General features: G+C 40.2%; 1 protein-coding gene across 4 annotated transcripts in view; it reads right to left on the bottom strand.

Moving 5' to 3' along the window:
- The window catches only part of LOC102289833 (voltage-dependent T-type calcium channel subunit alpha-1I), a 284,041-nt gene that overhangs the window by 77,068 nt on the left and 179,745 nt on the right, over positions 1 to 27,228 (bottom strand). For all 4 annotated transcript variants that reach the window (XM_014338250.2, XM_005936824.2, XM_042226696.1 and 1 more), the window contains exons 9-14: positions 16,950 to 17,289; positions 16,468 to 16,868; positions 7,473 to 7,624; positions 5,152 to 5,337; positions 3,896 to 4,013; positions 2,809 to 2,964 (exon numbers count right to left, since the gene is read on the bottom strand). In XM_014338250.2, coding sequence (XP_014193736.1) covers positions 2,809 to 2,964; positions 3,896 to 4,013; positions 5,152 to 5,337; positions 7,473 to 7,624; positions 16,468 to 16,868; positions 16,950 to 17,289 — 1,353 coding nt within the window. The remainder of the gene's footprint in view (positions 1 to 2,808; positions 2,965 to 3,895; positions 4,014 to 5,151; positions 5,338 to 7,472; positions 7,625 to 16,467; positions 16,869 to 16,949; positions 17,290 to 27,228) is intronic.

Genomic DNA, 27,228 nt, shown 5'->3' on the forward strand with positions numbered 1-27,228 from the left:
GGTTTTGTTTTGGCATTTCAGAAAGATCAATCAAGAGCCGAGTGATTTGTGTCAATGTTTCCCTCCCAACTCACACATCATAGCTACATGCCATGAATATGGTAATGCTTTGATCTGTATATGAAAACTCAACTGGGTTACTCAACCACACTACAATTTTCCAGTGATATCATCTGACATCGTTTGACAGCTGAGGGCAGATTGACAGCATCACTTTTGCAGTGTTTTCCACTGAGAGGGATGGCTTCAGAAATTCTGCTGTATTTAATTATTATTACATAGGACCAATACTATAATGTATATCATCACTCTTTTTTTCTACAGCACAAAACAGATTTTAAACTTGATTTTTGTTGGATTTTCATTTCTTTTACTATATTTAGATCCTCATGTTCTCAAACCTCAAGTTTGCTCACCTACAAACAAATGAACAGTCTGAATTTTCACTGTAGTTTGGTTTTAATAAAAAGAGACAGAATATCAACCAAATGTCTAGACATTTGTCACTGAGTGAAATACGTATTTGATCCCCTACAACCAAGCCAGAATTCTCATTCAATTCAATTCAGTTTTATTTATACTTCTGGCTCCCTCTTTAGCTGTGTGTCCATGTGGCACACGTATTACAATCAAGTAATCATTAATCAATGAATTATAGACACCCCTGATCTCAACTTATTATGTGTATAAAGCACAGCTGTCAACAGAGTCAATTTCTTCCATTTTAGCCTCTCCTCCACCACGGGCAAGACCAAAGAACTGTCAAAGGACGTCGGGGACAAAATTGTGGAGCTGCACCAGGCTGGAGTGAGCTACAAGACCTTCAGCAAGAAGCTTGGCGAGAAGCTGACAGCTGCTGGTACGATTAGTCAGAAATGGAAGACATATAAAATGACCATCAACCTTCCTCAGCCTGGAGCTTGATGCAAGATTGAGCTCTTTGGCATAAACTTGACCCGCCATCTTCAGAGGAAGAAAAATGCTGAGAATGACATAAAGAAGGCCTAGCCCACAGTCAAGCACAGAGATGAAAACTATGCCTTGGGGCCGGTATAGATACAGGACAACTTCACCGTATTGAGGGGCCAATCGATGGGGCCATGTACTATAAAGTCTTGGATGAGAACCTCCTTCCCTCCCTCTGCTCTGCTTTCTTCCATCCTGAAGATGGATCATTGATTGGTCTTCCAACATGACGATAACACAAAACATACAACCGAGGCAACAAAGGTGAAGAACATTAAGGTCGGTGCATTGCCTCCAGACATCAGTCCTACAGAAAATCTGTGAAGCCCAGAAAATCTGGGAGCTGAATTTTCAAGTTGCAAGAGTCACCCAAGAAAACAAAAAGGACACAAACTCTTCCGAGATGTGTAAAAATCTTTTGAAAAACTATAAGAAACATCATACGCCTCTGCTTACCAACAAGGGTTTCTCCATCAAGCGCTAAGTAATCTTTTGGATCAAAGATTTATTTCACTCAGTGGTGTGTAAATCAATGTAAAACTTTTATGTAATGTGTATTTTCTGGATTTTTGATTGAAATTTGGTGTCTTTCCATTAAAATTAACCTACCAAAAAAATACAGATTGTTTATTTCTTTATCAGCGTGTCAAATATTTGATTCCCCCACTGAACATCATTTCAGTTCCTGCTTGTACTGTGATAACAGTTTGACATTCAAAAGAAGTATTGCAGGAAATACGTTTTTTATGGATGTAATGGCTTTAATGTTGATAGAAGTCACCATATTTAGTGCACAGAGCAAATACTCTGAACATTATGTGTGTAACGTTTGTCTATCCTTGCCTGACTGATAATACAGTCAACTTGTATGTATGAGGTTTTACACATCTATGTAAAGAAGCTAGCATGCAAAGCCCCTCTGCTGAGTTTATTATGTAACAGGAATGATAAAAGATGATGCAGCATAATATCCATACTGCACTTGAGGCACATTAGATTGTAGGTCACCCGAGTTTTGGCAGCTCAATACACAGTCATTGCAGCTGTATGCATAAAACGGAAAAAAACAGACTTAAAGCACAAAAATACATTTTGAGCTGTGTTCAAATGCAAGCAATACATTACATGTATTACATGGACTGTGCAGACAGTCTGATTTAAATAGAATTTAATCCATTTTGTCAAATGCCATAAGATGGATGGCTGAAAAACAGTCGAAGTGTTGACTGTGTAGACATGCTGTAAACATGTAAATCTGCTCAATTCAGTGATTATGGAAATCAACAGAGGGCAACAGCTCGGTTTATTTTAGCTGTGAAGGTCTTTGCCAAAGGTTAAATTCTTCAGTTTGAGAGACACAGACAGACTGATATCAGTGGACCACACAAGAGATCACTGTGCAGGGAGTGCAAGCATCGGGTCAAGTTAGATAGAGAAGTGCCAAAGTTTGGAAATGTATCTAAATCACAGGCGGCCAAACAGCTTACGAGGCCGTGCTTTTTACGATATTAGAGATGTGGCACTTATTTGGTGGATGTTTTCAAATATCTGTAAGCTAAGTGCTCCTCCATCAATTTATACGATTATTCCATTGAGTCGTGGTATAATTTGGACTTATAAACTAGTTAAATTATTGCCAGACATAATCGTGTTCATTTATTGAGTTTCTCTGGTGGCTGTTAGAGGCCAATACAACAATAATAATTAGAAATATTTCACTACTGATGAACACAGAATTGGATTAATAATTTTAGATGAGTAACAATTAAAAGATGAACAAGCTTACATTGTGCAGTTTGAAATGTGGCAGCAGTCAGCATCGGGTTGACCTATGCCTCTTACCTCCGCCTGAAAGCCTTCAACCAGGATGGCGACCAGCAGGTTGAAGAGGACGTAGTTTCCAAATGTCATGAGGGCCACAAAGTACAGAGCAGCAAGCGGTGAGGTCGCTGCCATACCATTGTACAAAACTGCGTTCCAGTCCTCCTGGGTCAGAATCTTTGAGATTTGCATAGACAGACGTAGGAGGTTAGTAACACAAAAAGGGCCTACTGATTGTTAAACGCTAAACGACTCTAGTCATGCTAGAGTAAAAATAGAACTGCAACATCCTTGTGACCAATAAAACAATTTGGCTGGTTGGTTAAACAGAATTTTTTCACTTTTACTGACCAACTGGAAGTAGTTACAGTGACCAGCTGGTTGGCCAGAGGTTGAGGATGCAGCACCCTTAACCCTCTCACACATAGTGGTCACTACAGTGGACAGCTATTCCACTGAAGGCTGTTTTCTTGTATTTGTGTCAGTATTGATGGTATACTTGCACATAAACCACTACATTGGACACTGATGTGTCACTCCATACCCTGCCACCCACTGGGCAGCCAGCGTTGTCCACCTAAGTGGACGTGTAAAAAACTCTTTGAAAAGTACATGTTTAAAAAATGAAGTTCAAAAATCATGCCTGTGGTTTTTTCAAGCCTAAAGATGAATAAAAATATCCAGGTTGAGGTTGTCATAACTCATGGATGAAAGGGTTAAGCTATGGGTGACCACTTTGGGTTGCAAGGTGACTGCACTGGATCCCCGTTTGCAACCAATTTTAGTCAGTCACCACTGCATCTCTTTGCCGGAGTCAACTCAACTGGTTGCTAACTTTGCCAACAGCAAGAAACTCCTTCCCGGCAGCAACTACGTCACTATTTGTAGAAACATTTCAGAGATTCTGTTTTAAACATATCAGGTTCTGGCTGTACTCTGAATTTAAAACGTTGATGTGACTGTTTCAATGTGATTATCACAGTTAACTGATGAATTATCACAAAGTGATGGCATGTAATTGTTAACCTGACCCTGTTTAAAGACCCTAGTGTGACATGTTTGAGGCATGTTGTGCTCATATAAATCAAAGCTATGATATGTTGAATACCTGAAAAACGGTGACAATAGCCCACAGCAAGGAATCAAAGTTCTTCCTGTCTGGTACTGTGTCTCCGGTCTCCGTCTTAAGACTGAATTTGCATCCAAAAATGTGCATCCCAAGGATACTGCAATACAATATACCACACAACATACACTCGGTCATCTGATATACCTGACTAATAATTAAATGCAGATCTTTGTTAAATCCATTGAAGCATGATACAAATACAATCGTCTTTTATAGAATCACACACGAAGACGCTTTGGATAATTAAGCTGTATCTGTATCCTAACGGTTCCTAACTGTGTAAATTCAGTTTTATTTATTTATTTATTTATTTTTAAGTGTCATCATTTGTTTTGTAGTGTGTGACTTTCCGAGCTGAAATAAATTAGATGGCTGTAAATGCCTGAGTGCTGTTGGACGCTGGGGAACGGCTACATGAGATTTAATCCGCTCCAGCGACCATGTAAAATGTAAAGAACCAAACTAAACATTCACCAACAGTCTCAAATGTTTCATTTAGTAATATTTCTGAAGAAAAAAAGCATTCACGTTGCCATTATGGGTATTAAATGTGGCGTTACAGAGAAAAGTTTTAAATTTAGCTGTTAAAAATCTAACCGATGGAAAAATGAAGTTGTCTAATTACTTTTTTTTAACACTGTATGTAAAATAACATCTAATTTAACAATGACTTCCTTTTACATTAACCCTGTGTATGAGTCTGAACAGACACACAGAGGATTTTTTTAAAGCACACTGAGATCTCAGGGTCATTTTCCTCAGACATTACAAAACAAAATTACAGGGATGTGAGTGGCATGCAAATCTGAAAACAGTATATAAATAAAGACAACAAATACTGTGTACACTGAACACCCACTAAAGGACCTATTAACTCTCAAAGCAGTTCTGTGGCAGTGCTTGAGCATCACAAATGTGCCCTTGTTGCTCTACTCACTTAAGTGTATGCTTGTTAAAATCTAACCAGATCATCAAGGGTCTGCTTGTTATTTTGTACCCAGGGTTAATAGCTGCTGTGGAATGTTGTGACCGTCTGTGCTACAATGGTTGCTGGTAAGCAGCTGTGCAGATCTAAAGCCAATACGTGCCACACCATGAAACTAGAGGGTGAAACAGAGATCTGACTCACAGTACTGTTCCTGACACCAACTAAAAACACAGCTGAAAGAAACGGATCAAACGAGCCGTTTACATTCTTCTTCTTTTATTATGATCACACAGTGTGTACACCTTACCTAAAGATGAAGATGAAGAGCATTAGTAACATGCAGAAGGTGGCCACGTTGTCCATGGTCTTCATCAGGACCACCAGCTGTCTCCTGAGAGCTGGCATGAACCTCACCAGTTTCAGCACCCTCAGCAGCCTGAAGGTCCTCAAAACAGACAAACCACCGTCCGACTGGCCGATAATCTCACACACACTGAGGGGTGAAGCACAAAATACTGCTAAATGTCCATTTTAACATAGCATGTACAGAAAAAACACTTACATATGTACATAAAGCATAAATGAAAAAATGCCCTTTTACACGTAACTACAATAACATTTACATTTTGGTTGTATTACATAACTACAATAAAAAGTTTAAATTTCATGATACATTCAGTTCATACAGAGCATATTTTCCTCAATTAATTATATAAATAAACAAATCTTTTGTTTTAATATTTAATATTAATATTTTTAATAAGACTTATGTTTTACTGCGAGTCTATGAGGATGAAGAATAATTGTTTTGTTTTGTATTTTGCTCATTTCTTGCAAACACGTTTCAACAGTGGCTATAACTGCAACTACACCTGCCCTGCCTGAGATGACCATATGATGAATATCCACTCTCACTGACATCACACACAGCAAAGAGTAGAAAAAACTGGTGGAAACATTTTGGCTCATGGGAACTAAATGTGAACATATTTTATGCCTAAGAAAACAACTTCTAACTGCTTCTTCGCTCTGTAGTCCATCGTGTGCACACACAGCCCTGGTTCATCACTTGCATTAGATGCCTTATTTTAAAGCATGATTCAAAGGTCAATGTTAAGTACCTTAACAAAATTCCTCTGAAAATAGTCAAGTACAAGGACTGCATTGAAAATCATTTAGAAAGCGTCCATTTTCAACACACACTAACACTGGACTGTAACACATTCAAGAGGTTTATCTTAGCTGGTTGCACACAAGGACTCAACACAACACATCTTTGCTATTGTATCTGCACTACTGCACTAATGCACATAGGCTTGATTTATTTTATATTCCCTTTTATCTTTTCATAATGATCTCTTTCTATACTAGACTGAGAGAGAAACTGCAAACCCTGTACATGCAATGAATTGAAAATCTTGAATCCAATGGCCGAAGGAAGACTTTGGAAGACCTTCTGAAAGACTGGAGAAATATTGCTCAAGATCATTTTCAAGCAATATTGCAGATAATTATTGCTGCAGCACAAGGCCAAAAGTGTTCATCTTCATTATTATACACCTTCAAGTCCCTAACCTTTAAGGGAATCAGTACTGATTCTAATTTCTCATTTCTTTTCCCATCAACTCAAGTAAGTGTAGTAACTGATCCATGTTAAATTTGTGGTCACTTTTTAATCTTCAAGTAATTCATTTGTCCACTAGCAGGTTACCAGGGTTCTTGAGATTGCAAGTGAAGCTCTAAATGCTTTTATTTGTACATGAGTTCACAAAACGTGATGGCTGAAGTTTTGCTGTCTATTTTCTTTCTCATTCTGACGGATATTTAACGTGAACAGAGAGCCGTTCTCTCGTGAAAAATATGCCTTTAAAGAAACACGTCTCCTCGGGTTGGTAGCTTTCAAAGGCCTCACTCAGCACATCAAAATAGCGTTGGCTTTGAATTGACAAAGACCGAATAGGGACCCTTGCATAGCAGCTCAGTATAAATAGCTGAGGACGTTCAGATAGAAAAAGAGATGGAAATGGGTAGCGGGGCAAGAGATAAGAAGACAGATGCAGATATGTTCAATCACCATGTATCTTCTGTGATGGGTTGCACATTTGATCTTGTTCAGTTTTAGTTGCTTTGATGTGTATTTGATCTCGGGGTTATAATGGGGATCACACACAAAGGCGCCTAACCAGATGAATTGGGGGAAAAAAACACCAGCAGATCAAAGGCATTGCCACTCACCTGAAGCTTCCAGGCACACAAAACAAAAGACAAAATCTGTTTGCTGCTTTCTGACGCTTTGGCATCTAAATCCATACAGGTGGTACATTTGAACAAGATAGAAAGCACATGACAATTTAACAAAGTATGAATAATTAAACTGCAGGCTCTCTTTCCAGAATCGTCTGGCAAATGAAAAAAAAGCCGATATCTAAATTACATCAGTTACTATATTAGAAACTGTTTTTTTTACTCTCCAAAGCCTACTTCCATCTTCTTGTGCTATTGAGGACATTCAAACTCTAAAATTACCTTTAACTTTGTGCGATTTAGCTCTGACATATCTATGGCTGTCCACGCATAAGGGTAACCTTTAAAAGCTGTACATAACAACTGCAATCAGTGTTTTAGTACCTTATGATGACAATGATTCCATCAAAGACGTTGTAAGGGTTTCTCAGGTAGTTGAAAGAGCCAAAAGCTGTGAGCTTGAGGATCATCTCCAAGGAGAACATGCTTGTAAAGACGATGTTGCAGATCTCCAGAACATTGGTGAGCTCCTCTGGCTGTTAGCATAGAGACAAATAAAAGTAAGAGAAATTAGAAATGAAAGAGAGGTATATAAGCAGGGGTGCACATAAGTGGTCCGCAGGTGCGCATTCGCTGTCAAAATAAAAGACGCGCACCAGATAAGAAGTAGCAACGTGCGTTCGCGTACATATAAAAGGCACTGTTTTTGCCTTTTATATGCTGCAACTTCTTATCTGGTGCGCGTCTATTATTTTGACAGCGAATGCGCACCTGCGGACCACTTATGTGCACCCCTGTGTATAAGGATGATAGGCAGAGACATTCAAAACAGTCAAGCTTCTAGTTACTAGCTAAAAAGAAAGTGTGATTATGCTTAATTTAAAAGTTTAAAGATAATAAAGATCTGTCTTCTGAAGGTCTCAGTTTGTTTGACAATCAGTAAAATATCGTCGGCATGTTCAAATAGTCTGTAATCTGCTGTCTGCACCAATCCCAAACAGCAGCAGGCAACAGTTAAACCAATTATAAAGCTCATCAATACATTTTGCAGATATTAATTATAGAAACAGAATTTACTCAGTCCACCCTGAAGACTGCAGAAAGACAACATTTATATCCAAAAAATGACTTTAAGAGCTCAGATTTCATATATAGTATCTTTTTGGTCTTCAGTTGTCAGTTTACCATCATAGTAATTGCACTAGCCATAATTAATCATAATAAGTCAACTTATTAACACACTAGCACAATCATTTGGTTATTTCTTTTTTGTTGTTTTATTTATTTCATTTTCAATCCTCCATATGCCGTTGCAACATATCTATCTATCTATCTATACATACATATATATATATTCTTGTCGTCTAATGTTGTTCTGTTTCATTTGAACACATCTCTCTCTTTCTGGCTTTTTGTATAGATTTGCTCAATACGATGAAGAACAGCCATATATATACACGCAGACACACATACAAAGCACTAAATCTTGGCACACTCGTGATTTCCAGCACATCTCTATTCCACAGAGCTCCTCTGCAACTTCAGCAATGACATTTCAACATCCCAGAATCAATGAGCACTGTGTTTATCATATTTACATGTCTGTGCGCATGTGTGCAGCTTTTTGTTACCCCTATATACTGTGTGTGTTTGTCACGCCTAATGACTGTTTGCAGTGTGAAAACATGGGCTAATGATGTATGCCCATCAGGGTCCAGACCAGCCAAACAGTGCTGGCAGTCCCTGGAGATCCATTACTGCTGTCTCATTACTGCAGACCTGGAAACAGATCTAAAGACTTGAGTTTTTTTGTTAGCTGATACATGGAATCAAATTAGAAAAGCAGGGATTTTCTATCATACTGAGGACTTACAGGTTGACTTAGAAAAGTAAGCAGAATTCACTTGTGAACTAGTAGTTTGGGCTCTAAAAATACCTGTAATCAGGCAGTCAAATCTAAATTTGTCAAGGAAAGGTGTTCGAATCAATCATACACTGCAGTTAGACCAGGGTTCGTAGTAGTAACTTTCTTAGCGAATAATGCAGCAAACAGGTGCAACAGGGTAAAAAGAAAGGAAATTTTCACCATTTGAGCCAATTTATTTGAAATGGCAAAATGCCAAAGCACTTGTCCTTGGCACACTGTTGGAGGAAATCAAACTTGACCTTGAATCTTCAACTAAATGAGGTCATGCAATAACTCAGTGCATCGCAAATTCTTGTAGCCCATTGAACTTCTTTCTGATTTTGGCTTAAAAAGAGAGACGCACATAAATTGGATGCTCATACGCAATTAGCTTTGTCAGATGGTGCTGCTGACTCTCATCGTCTTTAGGTCTGTGTGTGCCATCCTAATCTAATTTGTCCAGCACTTAGTGTTTTCTTCTTGTTGAAATGAGCTGGTCAATTCTGCATAAATAACATCTGAAGAAGTACTCTGATCTGAGATCTTAACTGAGAACGACTGAACTTCAGAAGTCACTCCCCAGTAAACAGCACATTTCCACATAGCGACACACAAAGTGCTTACATATGGCCCACACACCGCAAAGAAGGACGGCTGTTTGATGGCCCAGATCAGCTTTGCCAGAGGCAACCAACACATGGGCCAGCACAAGGCCAGTTGCAGACACACTGTGCTGTGCCAGAACAGTTTCAGCTCTGGCCCCAGATGTCAGCCTAATGTGTACCTTAATCAAGCCATGTAATAACAACATGTGCCAGAGCATAATAGTGCAAAAGTAACATGACAAAATTGTTCAGCCTGTGAATGGACTGATTCTTATATAGCGCTTTTCTAAAATGGCCTGTATTTGTATAGTGCTTTACTAGTCCCTAAGGACCCCAAAGTGCTTTTACATATCCAGTCATCCACCCATTCACACACACACACTCACACACCGGTGATGGCAAGCTACACTGTAGCCACAGCCACCCTGGTGCGCACTGACAGAGGCGCCAGGATTACTCTCCTCTCCTCGCCTCTCGCGGATTACTCAAAATGCTCTATACAACATGCCACATTCACCCAATCACACACGTTCTCTACACTGAGTGCTTCCTAACTACATTCACACATATTCACACTCTTGACATGCAGACTGGAGGAGCCAGGGATCAAACCACTAACCTTCAGTAGGCGACCTGTTGTACCTCCTGAGCTACAACCACCCGGTGGTAAACGTGAGTAAACCCTCACTAGGTTTTGGATAAAGTGTAAACTCACAAACCTGTCAAACCTGCATCTGAAACGTTGGCTAGCATAGCAGTATAGTATTGCAACATGACATTTGGATCTTCTAACTAAAATAGGAAAATAAGAACATAAATAGTGCCATCATTGCCAGACCTGGCCCACATCTGGTTGACATACACCCTGCCATGACACCAGTCAGTCAGAAGTGCCAGCTTGATGCTGGATCTGGGCCAGACCTGTTTTCTATGAGCCTGGGCCACATACACCAAACCAGAATCGGGCCAGATGTGGCATACCATCACATAAACAGTGCCATCTACGCCAGGCCTGACCCATATCTGGATGACATACCACTTACCATGCCAGAAGTCAGCCAGCAGTTCCGGCTGGTGTTTTAGCTAGCAAAACAGTGTGGCTGATGAGGAGTGAAGACACGCTAATGACAACATGTACAACCACTGGAGATGTGAGAAGGACAGACGGAAACATTTAGGTGAAATTTAAGTTCTTAATCAGTTTTATGCTTATTCTAGTGTCATTTATAAGAATTTTCATCTATAATGGTCAATAATCATTAAATGCTATTGCTATGAGTAGCAGAAATTTTACTGTGTAATTAAATATTTTACAGAGTTAATGGAATTTTCACAGAACCACATGCTTTTGCTACAGCACACATGTCCTTGTGCAAAATGGGAAAGTTTTAATTTTATCATGACAAAATGTTATCTCTAAAAGGTGTACATGTCTCATTTCTTCCAGAGCAGCCTTGCACCAGAACGGAGGACCTTTACAGGACTCTCTCCCAGACCTCAGTACGACCCTCTCATGCAGTGCACACCAGGAGCTTCACACTCTGGCTCACACTCATAATACAAGTCAGAGCTTTAAAGTAAAAGTGTGAAGTGTGCTTTCAGAATTGGAGTTTATAGCTGGTTTGGTTTGGTTGGCAGTTCATGTTTTGCCATAATTAAAATTAAATATTTAGACTTTCAATAGCGTTAACATACTACACAGGTCATGAACAAGATTTTTGTAATTTTCATTGTACGTGGGCTAAAGCACTTCATTTACAGACATGTAAATACTGCAATTTGATTCTTTTAATAAAACATGTAACTTGGATGCAAGCGATGCTGGCGTGACCACAGTGCACACGTCTGCTGTTGCTCACAGTGGTCCAAGGGACCACTCAGGGAGTTTGTGTGTTTGCTCAGACACATGAACAATTTGAGGGAACATTGGTTGCAACATGGAAAAATGTAGAACAACTGAAACTCTGTGAACACTTTCCAAATGCTCTGTATTATTATGTACTGTATTATTAAGACCGCATCTATTCTCAGGCCCACTTTCATGAACTAAAGTAGAGAAGCTAAAAACATCCACAATGATCTTTCATTTGTCTCGTTATCTCAAAATAACAACATGTGTTTTCTCTTGGTAATTACTTTATTTAATAATTAAGAAGTTTACGGACAGAGATCAAACAGCGCTGCTCTATGATTGTCTGTCTTTGCCCGAATTTTAGAATTAAAGGCAAACAGAAAGGATCCAATCTGATGATGCCGGAGTAGCAGTGGTTGCATTCTCAGGGAGCAGGAATGCCATTTCTGCAGGGTGCGAACTACACGGGAGCCAGAAGGAGCTCGTCTCCTCTTAATAAGACACAGGGCCCCTGAAAACATGATTTATTAAATTTATTAAATATGCTTTTTTGGTGTGTCTTTTTCAATGTATTTATCTTTTCTGCATTGCATGGAGGGTGATTCATTAATAATTCCCTTTACTAAGAATACCGGCATGCATTCTCTGCAAGCTTGACCTCACCCACATCTGCTACAGACAGACGTTGGAGGACACCCTGCAGCAGTCTGACTTGATAAATCATCAATTGTGGAACTGCAATTGGAATTGCATTTAGCCCATGTGTAAACAGGATTTTAAATTTCAGGTTTGTTGAAAAAAAGGATAAATTTGAGTGAAATCTGCAGAGATGGCATGGACAAAGTAACTTGTTTATTATTCTAGTATTATTCTTGTTTACCGGGCTGGAGCTAAATATAACATTACTGGCTACAATAAGCTCTTCTAGTTACCAAGTTGGTCAGAAATGTGAGTAAGTTTTTCAGACTGACATATGGGGCCTATCACTGATCCAGGACCTTGTGTTGTCTTTGGGTATGGCAACCTTAAATAATTAATAACAATTTCAATAACATATATCATATAGCAGTGCTATGCACCCCCCTCCCTCATCATCCCCCGTCTGTCATGCTGATGCATCATTAATTCTCAAATAGCAGTTATTATTCTCTGATATGTTATCTCACTTGGGCTGTTCATCAAGCTCAGCGGTGGATATTAACTGGCTAAAAAAGTAGATGGACTGACATTATTGGGTGCGTACACTGGTGGGCAAAAGATTTGGCAGTGGTATTGTGATGGTTTGCTTAGCCAAGGACGCTCAACAAGGTAGCCTTCTTCTGGGGTGCTGGCCAGGTTTCCCTGACATGTAAGGCCGATTTATTTTAAATGCAAAGTACACAAAGAGTGTTTGCACATTTAAGACCGAACACCCTGGACACTGATTGAAAACAAACCTAATGCAATTTATAATACACACACACTGAAATATTTTCAAAACACTCAAACACAAAAACAATATAAAATACCATCAACTAGTAAATTCAGCGCACAAATAGTCCATGATCTCAGTTCAATGCCGTTGCTTGAGTTCATTCACAAAACTAAAGACAAGGAACCCACTCAGAGGTTTTTTTTTTTATTATCAGTTCCTCAGTTAATTCTCTGTCAGTCCAAAACAGTCACACGCAAGAAAAACTGCAGGTTTTCTACCCGCAATGACGCAAAACAAGAAAGTGAGCTCGGCACTTTCAAACAAACACTTTCTGGAATGGATGCCCGATTCACCACTTTACTCCAGTGGAGTGTCCCAGCGTGAAGTTAGCCTCCTACTGCACAAAGGGAACAAATAATGGAGAGTTTCAGCTGAGATGGGCCACAGAGGTTATCTCACTGCTTCCTTCTCTGGCATCTTCCATCCCAAGCCCTGGCCCACAAGAAAGAGAGTAAAAGGGCTAAACCATCTGCAAGCGCCAAATCCGGGCAGTGACTCGCTATTCTAATTACTATATATACGTCGTTATGTAGATAAAGGCCTTTTACTTTGTTCTCTGGGACAAAAGAGGAGGAAGGTTGAATTTGCGGCTGGAAGATGACAGGATCCTGGCCATCATGAAAGGAACAGGGTGTCCACATGAACTAACAGTGATTAGAAGCGAGAGGCACAACCTGTCAGTTTTACTACCAGGTCCTCAAGACCACATACTAAGGATGATACTGTTTGTCAAGAAAAGCTGCCAGCAAAAAGATTTAAATCTGCTCTGTTGAGAGGCTTTCCACAGCACAAACCTCAGTGATGACAGCTGGCCAAAACAGCTGAAAATTCTGTTCCTCGCTGAGCTTGGGTATTAAACATTGCTATCTGAGGCCAAAAGAACTAAAGATGAGGAGATTTAAAGGTGGTGCAAGAGACAAAGAGGACAACATGCCACGAGCTGATGGAGGACTGGCACTAAAATAGATTGCATGTCAACTTTGGAAAACGATCCAACCTTCTGTTTTCTTTTCCTCACCCCCAACCGGTCATGGCAAATGCCTGTCCCAACCTGAGCCTGGTTTTGCTGGAGGTTTCTTCCTGTTAGAAGGGAGTTTTTCCTTCCTACTGTCTCCATGTGCTTGCTCATAGGGGGTGATGTGATTGTTGGGTCTTTACACTACAATATAAACAGCCTTGAGCTGACTGTTGTGATTTAAAGGGCTATATAAATACAACGGAAATGAAAAATCAAAAATTCATCAACAAGGGTGCCTGAATGAAGACGTCATCCTGGCAAACACATCTTCTCACATGGTCTATAAGATAGCAACCACCCCATTTATGGTTCCCTGTTTAGCCTTTTTATTAGAAATATACCCTTTTGTTAGTTCTTAATTCTCATTTTTTCTCCCTCTCCCTTCTCATTAACTGTCTGTGAATTTCTAGAATGTTCTGATAGAATTTATAAACAGCCTATACAACACATATTTACAGAACTGATAGCATCAAAGGATGACATTTGGACATTACACTGTCCGAATAACATCTGGTCTCCTGCCGTAGTGGCAGATATAAAAAAAAAAAGGAAAAACCACCCCGAACAACAACAAAACCTTGGACAGGTGTAAGTACCTCCCTTCTCTACAGGTGGAAAATCACAGTGATGAGGCAGATCAAGCCTCTGATACTCACTGTTCAAACAGAGGGAGGCATGACTTCAGTTTGCTAAACAGGCAGTGGAACCACAGACATTTCAGCTCACTATTTCCTCACCATTGAAGCAGCAAAGACTCTCTCTCTCTGCCTCTCTCGTTCTGCCTCTATTTTTAGCAGCCCCTGAGATGAGAGACGACCCACCACTGCGGCGGTGGCAGGCGTGAGTGGGCGATGGTATAGCGAAAGCAAGAAATATTGATAGGGGAAAAAAAAAGAGTTCACAAAGCCGAGCATCAGAAAAAGAGAGGAAAGAAGAAGAAAAGAAGAAAAATCAGTGAAAGTTGAAAAAGAACAGGAAGTGCCTTATTTTCATTGCTTGGAGAGAATTTAATCAGTGCGATCCAAACGAAAGTTCACGCTTGTATAATATGATGTCATGATCCTAGATGCAATCTGTTGCATAAACTGGGGGAGCACACTATAAAGACGAAATTAAGCCAACACCTGTACGAATGGGGGAAGAGCTTTACACTGCAGGAGTGTGGACATGCAGGGCAATGACAGGAACGAGGTAGAAGCAACTTTGTAATCTCCAAAGGAGCCAACATGGCTGTCTTTACTTTCTATAACAACTATTAGAGAGAAAATCTGCAGCGCATGCATCCAATGTCTCAACAGCATCTAATGTAACAGTCAAATGATACGTACACAACAGTTTAAATGTTAACAAATAACTTTGTTGTGCAATTCTAGAAGTCATCAAAAATTGTCCAAGTTATAAATGATTGTAAAGTTATTATTGTTGAATTGTTTGTTGACAGTATTTAAGTGTCCGTGCTGATAGACAACAAAAAATCTATATACAGTACTGTGCAAAAGTCTTGAGTCACCCATTATATCTTTACATTTTAATAGGAAAATGGGAAGTATGTGCAAGTATGTGTTGTACGTCTCTCCCGACCCACTGATGCGAACAATGCTGATGACAATTTGAATCAAACATAGATTCATCACTTCATAAGACCCATTGCTCTTGTGTAATTTGTCATTCTCAGTGTTAAAGGCTTGACAAAGAAGGCATCTCGACTTCTTTGTATTTGCAAAAACGCTTCAGCTCTCATCTATGAAACTTTATCAGAACCCTCGAGAGCGCTATTTAACCCCTAGTGCGGGCTGTCTCATTTGGAAAGTGTCCTGAGGATTGTTGACCCACTACTGATCACGTGAGTCACACAGGGTGAAGGTAGTCACACAGGGTGAAGGTAATCACCCACGCCTTTTTTAAAGACTCATGCAAACATAAAGACCGCCATTACCTGGATGACTGAAAACCTATACAGACACACAACACACTTCCATCTTTTCTTCCTGTTTCCATTCCTTGAAAATGGCTCCTTGTCACCTTTCCACCTGAGACTATTTATGATGAGGCATCAGCGAACAATAGATGGACCACCTGAAGGGCATCTCTCAGGTCCTGTGTCAGTGCTGATTTTTTCCCTATTTCTTAAGGCCGTGACTTTCAGATACTGTTCATCTGCTGTAGATAGATTTGTAGTCCTGTCAAGGACACACTGTGCTGAGATATGTCAAGTTTGCAACTAATAACTGTTTGGAAATCATGCTGTTGGTGCAAAAGTTATACTTCATGCCTGTAAAACTGTGTTATCTTTAGCTGAAACTAATAATAAAGAAATGGGAACATAGTATAAAGAAACATGAAGAAACGAGTACTGTCTGACAACTTTTGCACTCTAGTGCATAACCCTCAAATATATGAAAGACTGAGAGAGATAATTAAGATATTTAAATATTTAATTAAACACTGAAAGATTTCATAAATAATGAAATAAATGAGGGGAGTGGATGAGGAAACATGAACAAATGTAAAAAGCCAGCCGTACCTGCTCGTGGTGCTCAATGCCCATGCTGATGGTGTTGATCAAAATGGCGATCATGATGCCTCGGTTAAAATACTTGCTCTCCACGATGCCCCACAGTTTCATCCTGATCTCGTACCACAGCTCCTTGCATCCCTTCTTCGGACTACAACAGGACTCTTGACCTTCATGGCCTTGTTTGTCCTTCCCTTTAGTACCAGACTGTACACCATCCCTGTCTGATTCCTCCACAGTTCCCTCTTCTGTTTCGTCACTCGCTGCATTTCGAACTGGTCCCACCCCGTCAGAGAGCGCCAGCGCTGCCGCGCACTGAGGGCAGCCGTCTGTGGCGGAGGCAGCAGTGAGGGCCACAGGCTCAGCGGATGAGGCATGGCCTAGTTTGTTGTGATGGGGACATGGCGGGCCTTTCAAAATGCAAGATGGAGAGATTAAAGGGTGATCCTATAAATCAAATAGATAAATACTACTTTCTTACAGTTACGTACCATGTCTTAACCCCGCTCTTCTGTCACGTCCTTCACGTCCATTGGCCTTCCTCTCCCTTCCTTCCCCGCCTCCTCTTCCTCTTCCAACACCATGAAAGCCACGAGGTTTCCCCCGGAGGGTGTTAAAAAGGGCAACAGTTTGCCTCCTCGCCTTTCGGAGAAAATGGCAGACCAGCTGGAAGAGCTCTTCGTAGCAGTCCCCAGGTTCACTGGCCAGGGTGGAGGAGGATGAACACCGAGCTCGCTGCTCCTGCATCAGCTGATGCTCCCGCTGCTTGGTCTCTGAGAACTGGGTGGCAATGACCACGAGGCACAGGTTGATCATGAAGAAGGAACCGACCTGGGAGGATGAGAGGCATGCGCACATTACATAAACAAAATTTAAAGCTGCGTGTTGCTTGACTGTCGCGTTCCACCCCAAGCTGCCCAGTGCTGAAAAAGTGTTTACTTGTGAGAATCCAAACTAATGAGATGTAATTATTTTCACAGGGCTTTTGTCTGTTTATCTGTAATAAAAGAACCCCTTTAAAGGCCTATTATTAATCCTAAAACACTCCCATCTAATAAAAAGGTAATAAATCATTCTTAAATATAATGATCTGCAACAGTTGGAAGCTCCAGCATGAAACTGGAAACCCCTAATTTGGTCTGTTAGTCGACAGCTTCTGCCAGCTAATAATGCTGAATACAAAACTCTCAGCATGATGGCCTTATGCCAGAGCAGTGTAGCTCTTACCTCTAGCTTGTTAGTCCACTTGGCTGGACAACTCCAGACATAACACATTATACAATATGTTCACAAACAAATCTGCTCCAGTGCCATCCTGAAAATACTTCTTTTTTTCAGCATTTTAGTATTACAACCAGCAAACCAAGCAATGACTAAGAGAGGAGAGCTAACATATTAGGTGGCTTGATGCTGTTGTAGCTGTAATAATTAGCAACTTTCTTTTAGAAAAACCTATGATCATATGAGACAAGCCTTATCTATCTATCTATCTATCTATCTATAGGTTTTACAACACTGATTTGTTGAGAACAAAAACTACAATTACACAGTATCTTATCCTTTTTTACCCTAAGGCATGAAAATATATATTTTTGAAGGTGAAAATGACAACAACATTCTGGTAATGCTGATACTTTATTCATATAAACATGTAATTATTACAACTATTAAACACCATCATCACCATCACTGCTCTATCACAAAAAAATCCGCAAAACTACCATGTATCAGTATCAGTTCAACATCTTTTTACACTAATACAAAACACATTTACAACACATGGCAATAAACAGCTGCTTGTTGAAAACTAGTTTCTGCACTTATAGAGCACTGGTAGGACAACCAGCCCCACCCAACCCCTGTTATGATCTCTTTTAATCTCAGTTAGCTCTCAGTATATTTTTAAACAGCTGCTTGTCATTCCAGGTGTAGCTCTCCAGCCTGTGACGAGTTCCCCTCAAGCACAGGGGTGTCAAACATGCAGCCGGGGGCCAGAATCTGCCCGGCAAAGGCTCTTAGAGACTTTTTCTGTAATTTGGGTTTTCTGTAATAATAATAATAATTTTACATATTTATTCATCCATATTATGGAGCAATTGTGACCACACAGTTTACTCTGGAATCATCTCCCTCTTCAGATTAGGTCATCTTCTTCACTAACACGCTCAAACCCAATTGAACATGTGCGTTTTTCATTAGCATTAACTTACAGTGTCATTTTCCCCCAGTGCATCTCTTTTACTTTTATGCGTCAAACTCATCAAAGAATATATATTTAACATTCAGAGACTTTTTTACTGCTGTTGAATGTCAAAATATGTCAGATATGACCCGAACAGTATGCAAGGACAGAACATAGGAATGAAAAATCTTGATACTAAGACAACATGTTCTAAAGGCAGACACATTATCACAGAGATGCAAAGCAGAGGAACTTATTTAGACACCGTCACATACCCTGTCCTGTCTTGATCATCAGTTTTTGTGGTGCATTTGCTAAAAGCCTGCATTCATAAAAAAGTAAGTGGAGAAGTTCGTGAAGTCTGATGAGGTGTATTGTAGCTAAACTTACATCTTCTGAACTTACAATAGGTAGAGTCTGGTGTTTATGGAGAAAACTGGTAACAGAATATTCAGCTTAGTTTAACCTTGACTTGGAATCTCTTAAGATGTCTGTGCTTTCAGCAGTCTGCTAACTACCAAACTTACCTCCATACAGCTACAGCACAATATATAAAAAGCTTGTAGGCGTATTGGGACTGTTAGGAAAAGGTGTCTACCCCCAACTGAAATCTGGCGTTGAACATTGTAATGCATGATTCATAATGAAACACACATCTGGTGTGATACATGAAAAACTGAGAGCAGAAAGGTCAGAAGAGGGAAAAACAGGTTTCTTTTACCGTCACTCCTTTAACTAAAACCTTAGGTTGTGTTTTCCTGCTTAACCACTGATATCATTCAGCCACTAAGGACACTTTTATTTAGATGTTTTAGGCTCATTTTCCATGAGACACAACTGGTAAAACAGATTTAAAGAAAAAAAGGGAAAAAAAGAGATGACAAAATAGGTCAAGGTCACCAAGAAACGCTAAGCTGATGTGGAAAGAAAACAGGAGGAAATTAAGCCTAGTGCTCTGCAGGCTGTGATCAATAGTGATTGTAAGCCCCATAACCTCACTAAACCACTGCGACAAAGACTACGGAGAAAGCAGAATGTACGTGTGTGTCCGTTTTAGTGTAGAGACTGCCTTTTCATTGATTCAAAGCAGAGATTTGTGGTCAGACTGGTTCATGCCAGTTCACTGGACTTGCGTACTAAAAGGGAGGCAGTGGGTCCCAGCACCCGCTCAGCACCCTCGCTGATCCCATCAAATATTTATGCTCACACTCTGCTGGAATGGCTGAAATACAATTAGATTAGTCTGTGTGTCTCGGTGTGTGCACTTTTAGAGTTTGCAGCAGAGGTGTGAGAGGCAACTAGTGTTTGAAGAATAGTGAATGAAATAATTACGTTGCCTTCTAAACAAGAAAGCTGCAAAAATCTATGTTTTCTACAAAAAAACAAGACCATGTGAAAGGCTTGTAAACCTTTGGGAGTGCATCACATTTACTATTTGGTTTTGTGCTTTTTTCAGTCCAAATGGTAGCCACGGCAAAATGGACTTTCGGTACAGTGCAGTTTTCCAATGGTGCAGTTTGCATTTGTTCCAGCACACACTGAACACTGAGTACCAACGTGCAGACAGACAAATCTATGATTAAATAGTAATGATATTCAGACGTGTAGTACTGTTGCTAAAGACACAGTGTTAACCAAGATCAAGCCAGTGCTAAAAAGACTCCTTTTTAGTGATATCCCTGAAATGAACACAATCAAATGACCACCAACAAAAATGGTGAAGTCCACATTAGCTGAGGCTGTTTTCTTTGGGTCATTATGCATTTTTACTGTAAAGCTTCATCAGATCAGGCTTGCAGCATTTGGATGAATCTGAGCACAGAGTGCACCCTGCACACTGCAGAATTGTAGAATCTGCTAACTGGTCACTTGTGTTTATTAATGTTTTGCCATGGGCATGTATGGCTGCCATACATGCCCATGGCAGAACATTGCGTCATATTTGACAGATTATTAAACTTCTCATATTGAAACAAATTAATCTTTTTATTATTTGTTTGTATCAAGGTTTTTTGAGGCCCTTTGAGGGGTTTTCTGCATCAACATCTCTGTGAACCTCATAATGATAGTTCCAGTGCCCAGGCAATAAACACACACAAATAATTTCAGAAAAACAAACACGACGATAAAAAAGCTGTGATGTGTAATAAAGCAACTTCTGCAAGGCCTTCAGGTCCAATTGTGATTCAGAAATGTAGTGCTGAACTCTGGAATTATTGTTTTTGAGCATACGTTATGACATATAACAACCAGTCTCTTGCTTTCTTTTATGCGAAAGGGATCGCCAGGACACGCGTGGAGTGAAGCAGATTATTGCAGACACTGAAAGTATCTGTTAGAAGAAGGGGTACACAGATGAGGTGTATTAAATGATTTGTTTTAAACTCACAATATGCATATGTGGGCGTTACAAACTATGTTTTTAGCCCAGATTTCGGTGGATTCCTCCTATCATTTGCTAAAAACACAGTATTTTAACTACATTTTGTGGATGACTCTGTGGACTTTCCTTAAAAATATACAGTAACAGGGCAGGACATCTCTTGTTGTGTTGTGGCACATGTCCATATATGCAAACGAGCTCGATGTTAATACCAGGTATAAGCGAACACAGAAGGTGAGATTAAAAAGTGTCAAATCAGGAGGATTACTACGCTTTACAGTTTTGCAACAAAACAGGTTGAGGGTGGCATTTGTAGATGTCAAAGCTTAATTCCACAGGGCCAAACTATCTTCCATGCAAAGCCTTTAATTCCACTGAGTCCTCTTGTCTAAACTGCTCTACATGATGGTAATCACTGCAAAGCATCTCTCTGACTCTCTCCATCTTTATCTCACTTTTTTCATCTGTCTCTCCATCTGTCACTCGGTCTCTGTATCTCTCTCTCACGGCTGTTTTCATCTAGCTTCCTTCTAGCACTCTCTTGTACTCACTCTCTCGCGCTCTCAGTTCAATTCAATTTTGCACACTTAATCTGCATGCATGTTACGTGAGTGAAATCGTCAAAGCATCTAAACGCAACCTGAACTTATATCTCTCTCGTTTGCTGGCACCTCTGTCTTTCTCGGTCTTGATTGCTGTTGCTTGCTGCATTCCATCTCTCAGCACATGGTGTCATGCAGCATTAAAGACAGAATGATGAAAAGTCTCCTCATCTGTTTCCCAGGGAGATGAGGACACGCCTGTGATGTGAGCAGAACTTTTAAGATGTAAATAGTAAATCACTTTCCTCCACTAAGCCTGTTTGTGAAACAAGCCTTGAAACATGCTGAAACAAAGCCAACAAGAGGCTGGCAGTTAAATCTTTTCTCTATGGGGGGGAAGACTAGGGATGGGTACCGGTATCGCACCGGTTCTGACATAAACGGTAGTAACCAGACCGAAAAGCAGCGCACATTTCGGTGCTTTATTTTGGTGCTTTTTTTTCCCCTGAGATGTCATACGCTTTGGATTCTAGCCAATCATTTTACCTCTGCAAGCGTAGTAGGCGGGCCCAGGTACGTACGTTCTTTTAGAGCAGAGCTACAGATTAAAAATGCCCAAGGTGAAGCGGTCAAAAGACTGGCTGTACTTCACAGCAAAACATGCAAACTCAGCAGCAACAAGTGCTTTAAGCTGATGCTGTGCAAAGGAGGTAACACCTCGAATCTGATGAAACACCTGGCGACGCATAGCGTTTTGTTAAAAGCCGAGAAATGCGCCGTATTTAATAGCTAGCTTGCGAGACCTCACACCGTGCACATCTACTGCGGGTGGGTTGCTTGTTATCGGACCTGGAGTTAGCAACATCCCCCAAAAACCCGAAGAGGAGAGTCCTGGCCCCTAGCCCTGCCAGTGTTGCAGAAATGATGACGGATGATGATGGCAGCAGCAGCCGTTCTTCTCTGGGTGAGTACCTTAACCTCCTAAGACCCAAAATCTTCCACGGCATGCATCGGGCATATTGGGGCCCGATGAATGTAAAAACAAAGAATTACCACAGCTTATTTTTTTACCTTCTTTTTGTTTTTATGAAAAATAAGAGCCACATATGAGGATATTTGTTTAAAATTCTGAGCAGTATAATGTCCTCGTAAGTGGATATCAGGCCCTTGTAGAGCAAAATTGAGTATTTTGGTCTAAATAACCCAAAATGTGATGTCCACATATGTGGACGCCAGGTCCTAGGAGGTTAATGTTGTCCGTGTGTAATTTACGTTGAGTAGGCTAACCACGTTATTAAATTAATGCATGTAAGGTGAACTAGCAAACATCGTTGTAGTTACATGCGGCTGTCTTCTTGTTTGATGGCAGATACTCCCTTCACCCTGCCAAAAAGGCTAAAATGACCAAAAAAAAAGTGGAAAACGGCTAAACATGAGAGGTTTTTGGACAAAGTTTGTGTTTTTTCCATTGTTTAAGCACTGCTTCCAGCCAAGAGTGATGCCATATATACCCCATAGCTGCAGAAAAGGCTAACATTGTTATCTTTTTACAAAAAAACAGCTGAACATGAGAGGTTTTTGGACCAGTTTTGTGTTCTTCATTCTTTAAGCACCAGTTCGAGCACCGTTTAAGCACCGTTTCAAAAGTACTGGTATCGGATAAAACCTAAACGATACCCATCCCTAGAGAAGACATATGCAACAACTCCAGGGAGCAAAATCAAGCAGAGATGCTTAGTCAACAACATAATGAATTGCAACACGTTCATCTTGAGAAACTTTAATTAATGGAGATTTGCATCCTCATTTAGATCATATTTGATGCATTTATGCTTTGGTAAATCCATAAGAGGACAAGCAAGGAGGAATTTTAGTTTCAGTCCCAGCAGTGAAGTTAATTGTGTTACAACATTTGATGACGGTCAAGTTTTCAATTTTCTTTTTAATGGGGATTTTAAAGTTACAAGAGGGTGCTACTGTAGCGAGACAGAATGTAAAAGAGACAGGAGCAATAACACCCATTAGCTCGTTGGGACTTGTCTAGAGCATCTCAGGTTGTATTTTTACAGTTGAATTAAAGATCACATGGAGCTGTCAGGGTTAAAAGCCTTTCTTGCCTGAGCCTGACTGTTAATTCATTTCTCACATACAGCTTCCCCAGGTACTGGTGAGGAAAGTTTAGGGTTACAGTGTGTGTGTGAAACAGCATAAGAACTTATTATTAACATTATTAACTAGTTTGTGCATTTATTATCCAGCCCTCAGAGTTATGGCTGGATCAGGAGACCCTTAATGCTTCCGTTATTACGGTGCAATAGGCCTGGGCTGCTGGGGACCCATGATGCATTGAGTGTTTCTTCTTTACTCACTTCTTTTTCCTTTCCATGTTTCCATTTAATCATTTGTTATTATTAATCTCTGGCTCTCTTCCACAGCGTGTTTTTATCCTGTCTTTCTCCCCTTACCCCTAACTGGTCGCAGCAGATGGCCGCCCCTCCCTGACCATGGTTCTGCTGGAGGTTTCTTCCTGTTAAAAGGGAGTTTTTCTTTACCCCTGTTGCCAAGCAATGGGTGACAGGAGGTCATCATATTGTGGGGGTTTCTCTCTATTATTATAGTCCTTTACCTTACAATATAAAGCACCTTGAGTCGACTGTTTTAAAGTGAATTGGACTGAACTAAATTGAACTGACTGTTATAAAGCCACAGGCACATTAGCAGGTTGACGTGCTATAAAATATTAATATGTTACTGCACTAATGTACTAATACTATAGTTTTAAGTGACAATTATTACACTTTACATGTCAGCCTAATAAAAACTGAATACTGGCCTCAAAGAGACAATCAACAGTTGAAACTGGAAAGCTGTTAAATAAATATGATGTCGTGATGGCACATGCACATAGCAGAGGTTCACAACTGCTGCAGAAGCTATGCTGAATACATGCAAAATAAGCGCATAACTTCCAATGGGGAAGAAAAAAAAATACGAAAATTAAGACATTAATTAATTTACAACTTGCAAAATAACAATCTGGATTCAACTCAAGATAGCTCCTGAGTTGTAGGTTTGCTTCTAAATAGATGCTGGTTAGAATAATAAGACTCTCTTAGTCAAATAAGTCTAATATATCTAATATATCTCTAATATACACTCGTATGAAAAGTTTGCACATCCTTTGTACACTCATACTGCTTCCATTAACAGTTAGGAGCTGCTAAACAAATCAACTTGATTGGTTAATCATTAGAAAGTTTGACCACCTCTATAAGAGCAGAGGTTTTGGCAATTTATAAGTCTGGACTATTCAGGGGTGTTTTAACATAATGCACAATGTTTTTAAGATATACAAACAATTTTTTTTTTTTTGTGTGTGTCCCGTTTGGATCTTTAGCCATCAGAATTGTTGTCTTAAGGCCAAGAAAGATGCCAAGCGGATTTATTTTACCAAGTGGATCATCATGGCCTTGCCATATTGGTCCATTTGATTGACCTTTATTATAATTATGAATTTATTTTATTTTCAGTTGCTACAAACGGGACAGACATGACTGGGGGATAGGACAGGGAGAGAGAATGAAAGAAAGAGAGGGAGAGAGAGAAAACCAAAGGGGAGAAGAGACGGTGAGAAGGGGGGGAAAAAAGAAAAAAAAAAAACAAACAAAACACCTGGATCACCTGTATGGAGAAAAAAAACAGAAGAGAAAGCAAACAACAAAGAGCAACATAATAAAAAAAACAGCACCATCACAATAAACTAGCTAGCAGTAGATAACAGTAGATACTAAATAATAAACGATATTGTGCAGCACGCAAGCTAGACAGCGCACAATGTGCTTTGAGGCAGCAGCCAAGAAAGGTGTAGTCCGCGTTTGTGAACACCCGTGTGTACACCTGTGTATATACCAACAAATTTACCACAAGGTACAAAATGCAAAACCATTTGAGCTACATCTTAGACTCTACGAGCCTGTAGTCTATGGAAAAGATATATATAAATCTTATAAAGTTTGTATCTGTCTTGTGTGAAACTTGTATGAGACGCATACAAGAGTGAAAACAGAGTGAAAAAAACCACAACGATGAAATGTTTTCAGAAAAGTGGACCAAAATCCCCCACGACGACATGAGAGACTGCCAAAGTCATACAGAAAACAGCTGCTTCATAATGACTGCTGCTAAAGGATGCTTCTACACGCCACTAAATCAGGGGGTCATTTTTCACAGGACTGCATGTATGAATGACATTTGCTTATGTTGCTTAAGAGTTCCCTGCAGTATTTTTTTCTATATATTCTATGTAGCGTTTTTACTAAACTTCCTATTTCTGAGCTGGGCTGTGCAGTTTGTCATGTTAATTTCCACTGGTGAGGGACAGACAGACATGTCATATGACACACTGTTAAACCTTATACTGTGATCTCCCTCAATACGTGAGCCCTGAGGGACTCACTCTAATTATCTGGATTTCACCTAAGATCAAAGAGAGACACCAACATGTGGTTGCTTCCTCTCGCCCGTCCTCCAATCCTCTCTCTGATTTCATGCTGACATTCTAGTCCATCTAGTCCTGCTCTCCCTGTCACCGATCCATCCACCCTCTTCCCATCCTTCCTTCACTTCCTCCCCCCTTCATCACTTGCTCTCTTAAGCTTGCTCGCAGTCCTTCTCCTCACTTTCCACACCTCAACTCCATCTGTCTAACAACTCCCAGCCCTCATCCACCCACCGCCCCTTCTCTCACATTTCATCATCTACTAACCCTCACTCCAGCCTTTGGTTATTTCCTTCCTTCCTTTCATCCTCCTTCCACTCTTCATCAGTTATATATATATTATTTTTTTGAAAAGGCAACCATTACATCACAAATTGGATGTAGTTAGGCAATTTTCGGCTGTGTGTTTCTACATAAATGAGAACGAGCAGAGTGACCGATACATGAATATTGCCCAGTATACACATCAGTGAGAAAGAGGAGAGCGAATGAAAGCAGCAGGTGAGTATTAGAAGGAAGCCGGGAGGTGGTAGAGATTTAAAAAACAGAAAAAGAAAGGGTAGTTGCAAGCAGGTTAAAGAAAAGAGGGAATGAGTGAGGAAAGATGGATGAAGTAGAGAGGGGTCGTGGTAGAATAAACTGAGTCATGGACTGATCTATGACAGGACAAGGTAAGAAACACAGGGTGCAGCTTGAAGAGATTGGCAGATTTAAGGCGATAGAAGGATGTAGAAAGTAATCTTAAAATAAATTAAGAGGTAAAGAATGAAAGGCGCACTGGCTCGAAGAGGAAACTGGAAAAGAGGAAAAGCTCCTGTCTGAATCTGAAGGCAGGCAATTAAAAGTATAATAAAAAGACAAGACAGCCCCTGGGTTGGGGAAGTAGTCGGGACTGGCAGTCGTGCTGCATTATAACACTTTCAAATACTCACACACACACACACACACACACATGCGAGACAGGCTAAAAAGAAATATATTGCACCAACATGCACCAATGCTCACACACAAAAAGCATGAATATACTGCGGCACACATACAATGAGGGAAACAAAAGGATTGAGATTAAAAAGTACTTTATCAGAAAAAATGATGGATTCTTCAGCTCAGCTTTCAACTGTGTCACTGACAGCTCTGTGTGTGTGTGTGTGTGTGTGTGTGTGTG

This window comes from Haplochromis burtoni, unplaced genomic scaffold (assembly GCF_018398535.1).
Source record: "Haplochromis burtoni strain Fernald_Lab_line unplaced genomic scaffold, NCSU_Asbu1 Contig_223, whole genome shotgun sequence".
NCBI classification, from domain to species: Eukaryota; Metazoa; Chordata; class Actinopteri; order Cichliformes; family Cichlidae; genus Haplochromis; species Haplochromis burtoni.